Raw genomic sequence first — 12,268 nt, forward strand, 5'->3', positions numbered from 1 at the left:
GAGTTACACTTCTCCATAGAACTTTATGAGCACCAACTGTCTCCTATCTCAGTAACGGGAAAGACTGTATTCACTATATAGATTTTACTCCTAAAATGAGAATATTGAAAATGAAACATCAGCCCAGGAGGAGAAAGAAGCAGATTTCACTAATAAGATATATTACATAATTTTTGAATTTAGCTCTGGATGTGACTGGAGTATAAGACCTGACGTAACTCAACATTATATGCAAATTTTAACGGAGAAATGGTGTAAAAAGTTGGAGCTTTTTTTAATATTTGAGACAAATAAAAAAAAAATGATATGGATATGATATAGAAAAGACATAATGACAAAGATGGTTTGCACAATATTACATTTTGGTTGCTCAAGACTACTGGTAGCATATGGTCAAGGTGGGTGTGAAACGGTTGGAGCTCCAGCTTACCAGGAGATTCCCCCTCACACATATCCAACACAGCGCCACTCACGTCAAACGGCTGCGAGGAAACGGGAAGGGAGAACGAGGGGAGACAGAGGGAACACAACATAAAAAGAAAAAAAAAAAACAATAAACAAAACGCTTAGTGCTAAAGTTGGTGGGAGATGGACAGCGAAATAAATGGGCATTTTAAAAAAATATTTTTTTATAGAATTATTTTTAAAAGTTGGCATTTTATTTTCTCCCTTAAATCCAAAACAATGATTACATTTAGTTATAATAAAAAAAAAAAATAGTTTTAGATATAAATATATACTGGGAGACACACATGCCAACGAGGACTACTTACCTGTAGACATACTATCTCCAGGAGACAGGCCATCTAAGATACTGTTCTCTGAAGACTGAGGGCTGGAAGCAGACTGACTTGTGGGAGGCTGCGGAGGGGGGAGTGAGGGTCTCTGTCTTGGTTTGGGAGTAGGACGGGATTTTGTTAAAGTGCTGGTCACTGGAGGAGGAGACGCTAGATTCGGTGTCAAAGCGAGAGAACCTTGGTAGTTGAGTCCATAGGGTGAAGGGGTGCTAGGAGGGGTTGGGGAAAGACTGACGGGAGAAGGCTGACCCGTTGACTGATCTGACACTGCCCCTGTCTGAGTGTACGTGATTTTAGGTGGAACAGGCGCTAGTTTCTTAGACACTATGGACAGAAAAAAAAATAAAATAAAAGGATGTTACATGAGGTCAACATTGTCCATTCACAAAGGCATGATTGTATTGGGTCTGTATGGAGAGGTGCCTCTACCTACCAAGTTGCATCTCAAATGTACCTTTCCTAAGAGAATGAGGACTTTGTTCTGTCGATAGCTGGTTCAGCCCCATTCCGCCTGCAGACACCATATGACCAGTGCTAGGACTTCCCTTTGGCCCAGATACAGGAGAAAGCTCCTTCCCCTTCAATGTACTGCAAAATAAAATGTCAAGCTTCGTAAAAAGAGATACTCGGAATTAGAGTAAATTATCTTTGGACAAAGTACAAGTGATCAAGCGAAAAATTTTAAGACATCTAAAAGGGGTTTCCAGGCTTGAGACTGATGACATCCTTAGGATAGGTCATCAGTACCAGATCGGCAGAGATTCGACTCCCCTACCTTAGAATGGCCAACAGTCAGTTTTCCTGGCTCTGTTTATATCTGGTGCCCGCCAGAGCTGATAATAGCTGACTGGAGGGGCTCCCGGGTTTCGGCACCTCAAAAATCTGAAATTGATGATCACTCCTAGAAATAGGTCATTGATATCTTATATTGATATCTTAAGCCTGGAAAACCCATTTAACTACTTACTCTAGAAATCTAAGAAAGATTAGTTCTAAAATTACCTAAAAATTACAATTTTTTTTACATTTTTTTCTTCAATAAGAATGGAGGTTTCTGGTAGATTAATAAGACTTTATTAACATACAATACGTTTAGAGAAAATATCTACACATTTTTGTAAAGTCTACAGCTCCAAAGATTGACTAACTACCTTTTTTTTTGCATTTGACTTTTTCTTGAAGGGAGAGTTGTCCCTCATAGATTTCTGTATTTAAACTGATGGGAGCAATGTCACCAATGTCGTTTTTCTACAGACCTAAAGAAGACCTGTCAAGAGATCAAACGTGTCCAGTGTTTGGTCTTCTTTTATTCCCACTGCTCCTCTGAGTGATCCACTTTTTGTTATGCTTCATAGCCCCCATGCGGTTCAACAGATATGGAGCTTTTTATGGTCTTTTACAAAGGGGCTTGTCTTTAGGCTGCTCTGCATTACTACTATAGTAGCAACACCTCTTTGTTAAAGCTCATAAAAGGTAGCACTAAAAGGGTTCCTATCTCTGGAAACAAAATCCATAATACTCAAGTGAGCAGGGGGATTAAAATAAGAACAAGCCACTTTTGACCTGGTGAAAGGTCTTCTTTAAGGCTGAAGAGCATCATCAAAGAGGAGAAAAGGAGGTAAGTTATCTAGGAGTCACCTTAGGCTGCTAATATTCATGCTCCGAGATTGGCCAAGGGTCTACCGGCCTAAAGACATCAGCCTCATAGGCAAATGTGAGGCAAATGTGTTTTCGTTAGGCCGGTGCCCAGTTTGAAAATCATGGTCCATGCACAGACACGAACCCTCACTAGCATTTTGTGGAATTATGCCATAGGTGTGATTGTTTCCTCTAGTTGTAAGTTTATACAAAAAATACTATCTTTGAATAGTACCTTCATAGTACCTAATGTTACCATAGGTACACCTTAAAGTCACTCCAGGGAACCTTACTTTCATTCTCAGTTAGCAGAAAAAAGAAAAATTGTCGTAGAGGCGCACAAAACAGCTCTATAATTGGAAGACACTTTATTGAATTTTTTTTTAAGAATTTATTCATTAAAATTATTTTAAAATAGGGCATTTGTATATTGCTCTGTCAAAGCCAAACTTGTGGGATCAGTGGTGCCTACTAAACAGCCATGTTAAAGGGATTATTGAGTTTTTAATTCTCTTTTTATTAATTGGTTCTCCCAAAAAAAACTTGATGATTCCTGGAACCCTTAGTGATGGGATCTGGTAGCTTTAGGTTAATTTTACTGCAACGCCTTCACAGGGCATATGAATCAGTGCACAGTGCACATTGGAGTCAATGTGATATCTGTGTAAAGCATGAACGTAATGAGTCCTTCTGGCCCAAAGATGCTTCATGTAGTGGTCCTTCTGTTCAAGGTGTTGAAGGCTTTAAATTCCCTCCGTTTCTTAACAGAAGAGTGAAGTAGTATTTCAAAATTAATTTAATAAGCCGATCAGTGGATCAAAAGTAGAAACTTCTTACTCTTTAAAGGTCAAACTACAGAACTTGCTTCCGTGAAGCTCATGCCCAGTCCAGTCCTGGTTGAGAAACATTGTTTATAAACCTTTATTGCTTGAGTTTTAGGAATTTGTAGTGGAAATTGTACTGATGAAGTACTATAATCTCTTTATCAGGGTAGACAGTAGTTACAAAGCATCTCCTCTTCGGGTCCTGTCCTGCAGTATACAGCTCAGTGATGTGCATAAGCACTGTGTAACGCCTCATTTTACCTTTGGTGGCGCTACAGAAAAATTAAACACTTACTGCAAGATTTCTCTATAGATCCCAACTTATTACTGACGATTTCAGGAGGCAGCAAATTTGTGATCACCTTATTATCAACACCATTTCAAGAAGTAGGAGCTGTCCAAGCAGAGAATCCCCTTAAAGGAAATCTGTCCAGTGATTTTCTAGTACAATACTAATGTTAACTTTAAACCGGACTTAAGCAGACCTTTTAGGATCAGTAACTTTTATTGCTGTAGCTTCTCCTGTTATCTTGCTGAACACCCTTGAGAATTCAGTGTCTCCTGATGGCTAGTCAAGTGTATGTAAATATACCTTGCATATGCACTGCTCCTCCCACCCACCTCCTAGTGCATTCACTATCACTGCTGAAAAGGTGGGAGGAAGTATGGGTGGGGACAGCAGTGCAAATTCAGTTAAGATGTACCATCACTAACACCAGCACTGACAGATGGGATGAGGGAGCAGGGCTTATGAAGTTTGCATTTACATATGTTTGACTACTTAACAAGTCACACTGAATTCTCTGGAGCTTACAACAAGATAACAGGAGAAGGTACAGCAATAAAACGTACTAATTTACAGATAACATTAACAGTGCACTAGAAAATTACCTGACAGATTAACTGTAAAAAGTACTTTATAACGAGATAAAAGTGTCTAGTTTATTTGCTGTATTTTATTTCCGCTTCTTCCCCAAGTAACCCTTTCTTTGATTTTTTTCAAATCTGTCATACAGTTCTAGAGATATGTGCCATTTTCTAGACTGCTAATTTGTATGGTCTGAACAAGGGGGCTTGGCATACAGAATTCTCTAGGGTTTGTATTTAACTTGCTCTGCATAAGTACTCTATAAGCAACACCCCCTTTGTAAAGACCATAAAAACAGGCTCATACCTCTAAAACCGTATGGCGGATTTAAAGAATTTAAGAAAGTAGAATACTCAGAGGAGCAAAGAGAATAAAAGAAAAAGAAACACTGGTCACTTTTTATTTGGTAACCGGTCCTCTTTAAATTAATCTAAAGACGAAAGGGGAATAAATTAGTCTGTCAAGAACACCACTCTACATTGGACACTCGGATCAAAGGCTGCCTAGAAAAACTTTTATGTCATTTGGGCCAATTCGTTTACTTGACACTCTATTTTATGCAACCGTGGCCAATTTGTTTACATGATAGCCGTTTTTATGTAATTTTAGCAAATTTTTCTACTGAACATCCAATTTTTTTGAAGACCATGTAAAAGTTCTCATCAATGTTATCTTTAACCAGGGCTTAAACAGACCTTTTATGATCAGTAATTTTTATTGCTGTAGCTTCTCCTGTTATCTTGCTGTACACTTCTGAGAATTCTGTCTCTTAAGTAATTAAGAATGCCGAACCCATGAGGACCCAAAACTTTTTCTCCAATGGAATCTATTCACAGGTGAAAGACTCCACAATTCTTGATCACCGGATCATTTCACATTTTGGAGAATTGTTATAACTACTTTTTCTGTTTTAGAATAAGAGGTTGGCATTCATCTTTATAGGGCTGACTCATGCAGTTGAGTCATTTTGTCCCCTTAGCAGGGAAATTTATTTCCTTCATACTAGGTGGATATTTTAAGCTTCACAAGGCCCTCGAGGGGAATTTGCTGCAGCCTTAAAATGAAGCCACCGAAAAACTGCTGAATTCATCTCGGCCGTTTGGATGATTACCTGGCAATGCGTATATTGTTTCTTTTTTTTTTTATCTCCTTTGTTAAGCAAGTCTTTCATTGCAACATCCTTTTTCCCATGGAGCTGCAGTTTTTACAATGACATATATCAAACCTGTATTGAATTACCTAGTCAGCTTGGTTCCCTTGTCTCGAGCGCAGGAACAGCTGAGCCACGGGGGAGAGGCTGACATAGTGGGAAGGTTAGGTGTACCAGATGGGTCGGGTTTGGTTAGGACGAGTGGGGTTTTGATGTAGAGGGGTGAAACATTAGGCTCAGAAGCGTGAGGTTCAGTGAGGGAGCTTTGCTTAGTGAGGTGTAAAAAGCAAGGTTTCGGGTTTGAGTTTATGTCAAGCTTTGGAGGGGAAGGAGGCAAAGTTTGGCTGTACCCAGACCACCGAAAGGTAGAGGTGGCATCAGGCCTGGCAGATGGTGGAGCTTTTGGAGGGTGAGGATGGAGGAGGGTAGGGTGCTGTGAGCTTGGGTACGAGAGGGGTCTGTCTTCTTCAGGGGAAGGATAGTTGTAACAGGTATCCGACCACTGGGGCGAAATCTCATCTCCGCTGTACTCGATGGAGGGGAAGGGGCGGAGGTAAAGGAACACAGGAACAACAAAATAAAAAAAAAACAAATAAATAAAAAAATAAATAGAAAACAGAAGACAAGAGCAAAAATATTTGTACACGGAAGAACCCAACAAGAGAGTAAAGAGTGGTCATGAAGTGCGAAACGCGTTAGATGGTGAGGAGGTTTATAAATAAATCTGCATGGAAAGCCATTCGCTCTGCTGGTATCGGAAATTGCAAATGATGTCATGTCAAGGTCAGCGACAGACAGGAGCACAGACGGTCACAAACACATGACTCTATTGGTGCAAATGGAACAAAGTCACAAGACATGCAATTCACTTTTCACACAACACATGAATACGGACACGGCACATATGCAGGGTTCTTTTTATGTTCACTTTTTGGCAATTTTGAGCAATGGTTGATATTGTAAGTAACCGGCTTTATGTAGTTAATAGATGGATTAGTCCATAGAAAGAGATGAATAGAAATCTTATTAAAAAGCTCCAAATCACACAGTATAAATCTACATATAATGCTGTACAAATACTTCCAGAGCTGTATTCATAATTCTGCTGGTTTCCTGTTAGCTTGCAGGCTGCGCAAAGTCACATTTCCTTACTTCGGTGTCTGTACTGAGTAGTGGTCTGCAACCTAGAGTTGTGGGCTATGCCAAAAAGAATTGTGAACGCAGCTCTGCTGGTTAATGAAACTCAAAGTTAGGAACAGTTAAGCAAAGTGATGTACAATCAATTTTGGAAATGATCATAAAAGAGATGGTAACCCATGGTGCACTGTATTTAAAGGGGTATTTCCACAACTGAAAGTTATCCCCTATCCATAGCACACGGGATAACTTACTGAATGCAGGGGTCCGACTGCTGGAACTGTCAGAAATAGATCGCTGCTCTTGGGTGTCCCTGACAGTCACATGTTGAGCATGCGCACTTCTTGGGATCTTTGGGGGTCTGACTGCTATGGATAAGGGTTAATTTAAAATTTTGGGAACAACCCTTTAACAAATATGTCTAAGAAAAATGTATTTTTGTAATCTAGGAAAATAGAATTAAACAATAAATTGTCAGGAAGGTATAAGCTAACCCACAAATTAAAGTAATAGGAGGGAGCAAACACAACATTAGGTTATATAATTATATAATTAGCTAAAGAACAATCCTAGACAATGAAGGGAATTAGTTTGTACCCTCGGAATAAGAATTGGATTTGTAAAGTATTTAATACGCTGACGATTTTTCAAGTTTTCCCACCTACAAAGAATGGAGAGCTCTGTAATTTTTATCATAGGTACACTTCAACTGTAACAGAATACCCCCAAAAATCCAGAAAACCACTCTCCCAGACCTGGTATTTTTTCTTTAAGAAGCCCTCCTACACTGCACACATTAACTGTATTAATTGGACCTGTTTTGAACCCGTTACTTGTATAAAAAACAACCTGTCCACATACTTAATCACACTCCACCCTCTCCACCATGGCCAAAGCCAAAGAGCTGTCTAAGGATACCAGGAACAAAAATGTAGACCTGCACAAGGCTGGGATGGGCTATAGAACAATAGGCAAGCAGCTTGGTGAGAAGGCAACAACTGTTGGAGCAATTAATAGGAAATGGAAGAAACACAAGATGACTGTCAATCTTATTCGATTTGAGACTCCATGCAAGATCTTGCCTCGTGGGGTAAGGATGATTCTGAGAAAGGTCAGGAATCCGCTCAGAACTACATGGTAGGACCTAGTCAATAATCTGAAGAGAGCTGGGACCACAGTCTCAAAGATTACCGTTAGTAACACACTACGCCGTCATGAATTAAAATCCTGGAGCACACCCAAGGTCCCCCTGCTCATGCTAGCATATGTTGAGGCCTACTTGAAGTTCCCCAATGACCATCTGGATGATTGAGAAAAGCCATGGGAAAAGGTCATGTAGTCAGATCTGACCAAAATAGATCGTTTTGGTATCAACTCCACTCGCCGTATTTGGAGGAAGACGAAAGAGGAGTACAACCCCAATAACAACATTTCAACTGTGAAGTATGGGGGTGGAAACATCATACTTTGGAGTGTTTTCCTGCAAAGGGGACAGGTCGACTGCACCATATTGAATTGAGTATGGATGGTATCATGAATCTCGAGATTTTGGCCAACAGCCTCCTTCCCTAAGTAAGAGCATTGAAGATGGGTCATGGCTGTGTCTTCCAGCATGACAATGACCCAAAACACACAGCCAGGGTAACTAAGCAGTGGCTCCGTAAGAAGCATTTCAAGGTCCTGGAGTGGCCTAGCCAGTCTCCAGACCTGAACCCAATAGAAAATCTTTGGAGGGAGCTGAAACTCAATATTGCCCAGTGACAGCCTCGAAAACCTGAAAGATCTGGAGAAGATCTGTATGGAGGAATGGGCCAAAATCCCTGCTGCAGTGTGTCCCACCCTGGCCAAGATCTACAGGAAACATCTGACCTCTGAAATTGCAAACAAAGTTTTTCTATTGTAGCAAATACTTATTTCATGCAATAAAATGCAAATTAATTAGTTACAAATCACACACTGGGATTTTATGTTTTTTTTGGGGGGGAGATTCTGTCTGTACCTATGATAAAAATTACAGACCCCTCTATTCTTTGTAGGTGGGAAAACTTGCAAGATAGGCAGTGTATCAAATACTTATTTTCTTTATGGTATATCAAATTTTTGTTTAATTACATGTACAATGTGGCCCGGGAATAAACTAGTGCGAGGCTGGTTTTACACTATATGACTATTGATATGTATGATTGATCCCTGATTGCAGTTGGACATTAGGATGCATTTTGGGGTGACATCGCTATTGAGCACAACCATTATGGACCCCAAGAAAAGGGGGACAAAACAAATTACTATGAGTATTTGGAGGGATGATGACTCTATTTGCACGCCCTTAGCTTCTGGTCCCAATGCTTCTTTTCTTGTATCATACTCTGTCCTTTTTGTGACATAGTTCCTTTCAGAGGGATTAATGGAAGCATTCACACTCCATATACCCCTATACTGAGGTCAGCCCTCACTGAGGATTTATTTCCACTTTTGGGGAAACACTTTTACTTACTTTAAATGCATATATTTGGTGCTAAAAATCATTTCTGCCATTGGGTTTCATTAAATAAATTGCACCATTTACCTTCTATAGCTTTTGTGTTGCACTATTACTACCCGTAGAATAAGTTAACTGAGAATCCATCAGTAAGCTCGCTAACCCCTATTTATCTCTCTCAGCTCCTCTCAGCTGCTTTATGACCACATCAAAGTTAAATGTGCAGCAAAATAAAAAGCCTGTAAAAATCAAAATGGTGAACATTTTTAATGAAGCCATATTGCAAAAATGTATTTTATTTTTTTTAAGCCGTAAATATATGCTTTTAAATAAAAATAATGGCCTAAAAAATTGACTTAAGTCCCGGAAATCCTGTAAAAGGTGTCTGTTTGTGGATGTCCACTGCTGAACACAATATAAAAAAAGAAAAGAAAACCCAGACCCTAAACAGTCAGGTTTATTTCTGATTTAAAGCATACGTTTTTGATGCTTGCAGCCACCACTAGAGGGAGCACAATGCATACTGATGAACACAGTAATAAGGCTGTATGCAGTGAGGTCCACCACTAGAGGAAGCACACTGCATACTGATGAACACAGTAATAAGGCTGTGTGCAGTGAGGTCCACCACTAGAGGGAGCACAATGCATACTGATGAACACAGTAATAAGGCTGTATGCAGTGAGGTCCACCACTAGAGGAAGCACACTGCATACTGATGAACACAGTAATAAGGCTGTGTGCAGTGAGGTCCACCACTAGAGGGAGCACACTGCATACTGATGACACAGTAATAAGGCTGTGTGCAGTGAGGTCCACCACTAGAGGAAGCACACTGCATACTGATGAACACAGTAATAAGGCTGTGTGCAGTGAGGTCCACCACTAGAGGGAGCACACTGCATGCTGATGGACACAGTAATAAGGCTGTATGCAGTGAGGTCCACCACTAGAGGGAGCACACTGTATACTGATGAACACAGTAATAAGGCTGTATGCAGTGAGGTCCACCACTAGAGGAAGCACACTGCATACTGATGAACACAGTAATAAGGCTGTATGCAGTGAGGTCCACCACTAGAGGGAACACACTGCATGCTGAAGAACACAGTAATAAGGCTGTATGCAGTGAGGTCCACCACTAGAGGAAGCACACTGCATACTGATGAACACAGTAATAAGGCTGTATGCAGTGAGGTCCACCACTAGAGGGAACACACTGCATACTGATGAACACAGTAATAAGGCTGTATGCAGTGAGGTCCACCACTAGAGGGAACACACTGCATACTGAAGAACACAGTAGTAAGGCTGTATGCAGTGAGATCCACCACTAGAGCGAGCACACTGCATACAGATGAACACAGTAATAAGGCTGTATGCAGTGAGGTCCACCACTAGAGGGAACACACTGCATACTGAAGAACACAGTAGTAAGGCTGTATGCAGTGAGATCCACCACTAGAGCGAGCACACTGCATACAGATGAACACAATAATAAGGCTGTATGCAGTGAGGTCCACCACTAGAGGGAGCACACTGCATACTGATGAACACAGTAGTAAGGCTGTATGCAGTGAGATCCACCACTAGAGGAAGCCCAATTCATGCTGATGAACACAGTAATAAGGCTGTATGCAGTGAGGTCCACCACTATAGGGAGCACACTGCATGCTGATGAAAATAGTAATAAGGCTGTATGCAGTGAGGTCCACCACTAGAGGGAGCCCACTGCATGCTGATGAAAATAGTAATAAGGCTGTATGCAGTGAGGTCCACCACTATAGGGAGCACACTGCATGCTGATGAAAATAGTAATAAGGCTGTATGCAGTGAGGTCCACCACTAGAGGGAGCCCACTGCATGCTCATGAACACAGTAATAAGGCTGTATATAGTGAAATCCACCACTAGAGGGAGGCCACTGAATGCTGATGAACATAGTAATAAGACTGCATGCAATGAGCTCCCTCTAGTGGTGACTGCAAGCAGCCGCCAGGGATTTCTGCTATAAATTATGACTATGCATGGGATTTGGAGCTCTGTATCAGGAAAAAAAGCTAAGTTCTGTCTTATATAAGTTAGGAAGTTAATTTACACATAATTGTGGACCTAAAACTTACATCATAAAATATTTAGAGGATTAGAGGTTAGTTTTGTTACACAGGACAGGTATGAAGTGATAGTAGGAGGGAGGCTTAGCTAAATCTCATGTGTCTAATAATGTAAATCAAGTGGTGAAATAGATATTGATTATTAAAAAGAAGCCGTATGGCAGCGTTAGACCATGAGTCAGCCACAAAGCAGATGAGTGAGGCGTCAGATCACGGCCACACGTACGCCAAAGCTGAATGGTATTGCTCAACGTGCAGGCCGCTTTTAGGTCGGAAATAATGGAGTGGCCTCCTCTGAGGTCAACACTCCTAAAAATGTCTGCCCTCTATCCACAGATAGGAATGCAATACGTCAAAACTTCAATTTGGTAGGGACTCGTATAACTATGAGGGTCTTCTCACTGCTAAAAAACCAGACTAGCCCCCTACATTTAGTAATAGCAGTTGTATTATGGATCTAGTTTGGTAATATACTCATGGTAATTAAGTTTAGAAGGCTCAGTGCAGACACTGACCAAGAAGGGACTGCAAAGAGACCTATAGTGGTTGTATAAGATTAAAAAAAATATATCTTTTTTTTCTCAGACACAGCGCCACCCTTGTTGGCAGGCTGTGTCTGGTATTGCAACAATCTGGAAAAGAAGAAAAAACAAAAACTGAAGCCTGGTTGATTGAGCTGTGCTTTAAATCTAGCACTCATTTCTACTTTATGGGCAAAAGACACTTTTTGGGTGAAGGACATCAAAACATAAGGGAAAAAATGATTTTTTTCCCCTCTCAAGTTGCAATAGGGGGGAAAAATGGGTACATTTTACTAAAAGTTAACCAAAAATGGATAAAATAGGGTCATACAACTACGGAATGAGCTGAGAAAAAATAAATGAACCTAAAAGCGGTCTTGGGAGAGAGAAGGTATTGTTACTGGGGTTGGGTTAGCTCAAAGCAAAGCTGTGGTGATGTTGGTTGGTTGAGGTCTTACCTTGTCCTCTCGGGACCTGGCTGGGAGCCGCTACTGGGAGGAGTGGGGGAGGGAGACTCTACGGATAGGTCGGGATTTGGCGATTGAGGTGTGGCTGCGGTATCGAGCGGAGGAGGAGCAGGGGGTTGAATGGCGGGCGGGGTGGATGGGCCTTTGCGGACTAAGGAAGAACCGCGGCGGGCAACCCAAGTGGTGTCCATCACCCTGACGCCCATGCTAAGGGGGGAATACAAAGACATCTGCTTAGCATCTCTACAAGGGAGGTTAAAGAAAGAGAGAGACT

The 12,268-nt window shown here is 41.0% G+C and overlaps 1 protein-coding gene across 6 annotated transcripts in view; it reads right to left on the reverse strand.

Moving 5' to 3' along the window:
- ARHGAP44 (Rho GTPase activating protein 44) overlaps positions 1-12,268 on the reverse strand; it is a 156,661-nt gene that overhangs the window by 10,557 nt on the left and 133,836 nt on the right. For 2 of the 6 annotated variants that reach the window (XM_075350767.1, XM_075350766.1), the window contains exons 18-21: positions 11,986-12,201; positions 5,367-5,801; positions 1,231-1,385; positions 774-1,121 (exon numbers count right to left, since the gene is read on the reverse strand). In XM_075350767.1, coding sequence (XP_075206882.1) covers positions 774-1,121; positions 1,231-1,385; positions 5,367-5,801; positions 11,986-12,201 — 1,154 coding nt within the window. Of the gene's footprint in view, positions 1-430; positions 483-773; positions 1,122-1,230; positions 1,386-5,366; positions 5,802-11,985; positions 12,202-12,268 lie in introns of all 6 variants that reach the window. The other 4 variants (XM_075350769.1, XM_075350768.1, XM_075350770.1 and 1 more) reach the window with 3 other exon arrangements.

Source organism: Anomaloglossus baeobatrachus, chromosome 5 (genome assembly GCF_048569485.1).
Source record: "Anomaloglossus baeobatrachus isolate aAnoBae1 chromosome 5, aAnoBae1.hap1, whole genome shotgun sequence".
In the NCBI taxonomy this organism is placed as follows: domain Eukaryota; kingdom Metazoa; phylum Chordata; class Amphibia; order Anura; family Aromobatidae; genus Anomaloglossus; species Anomaloglossus baeobatrachus.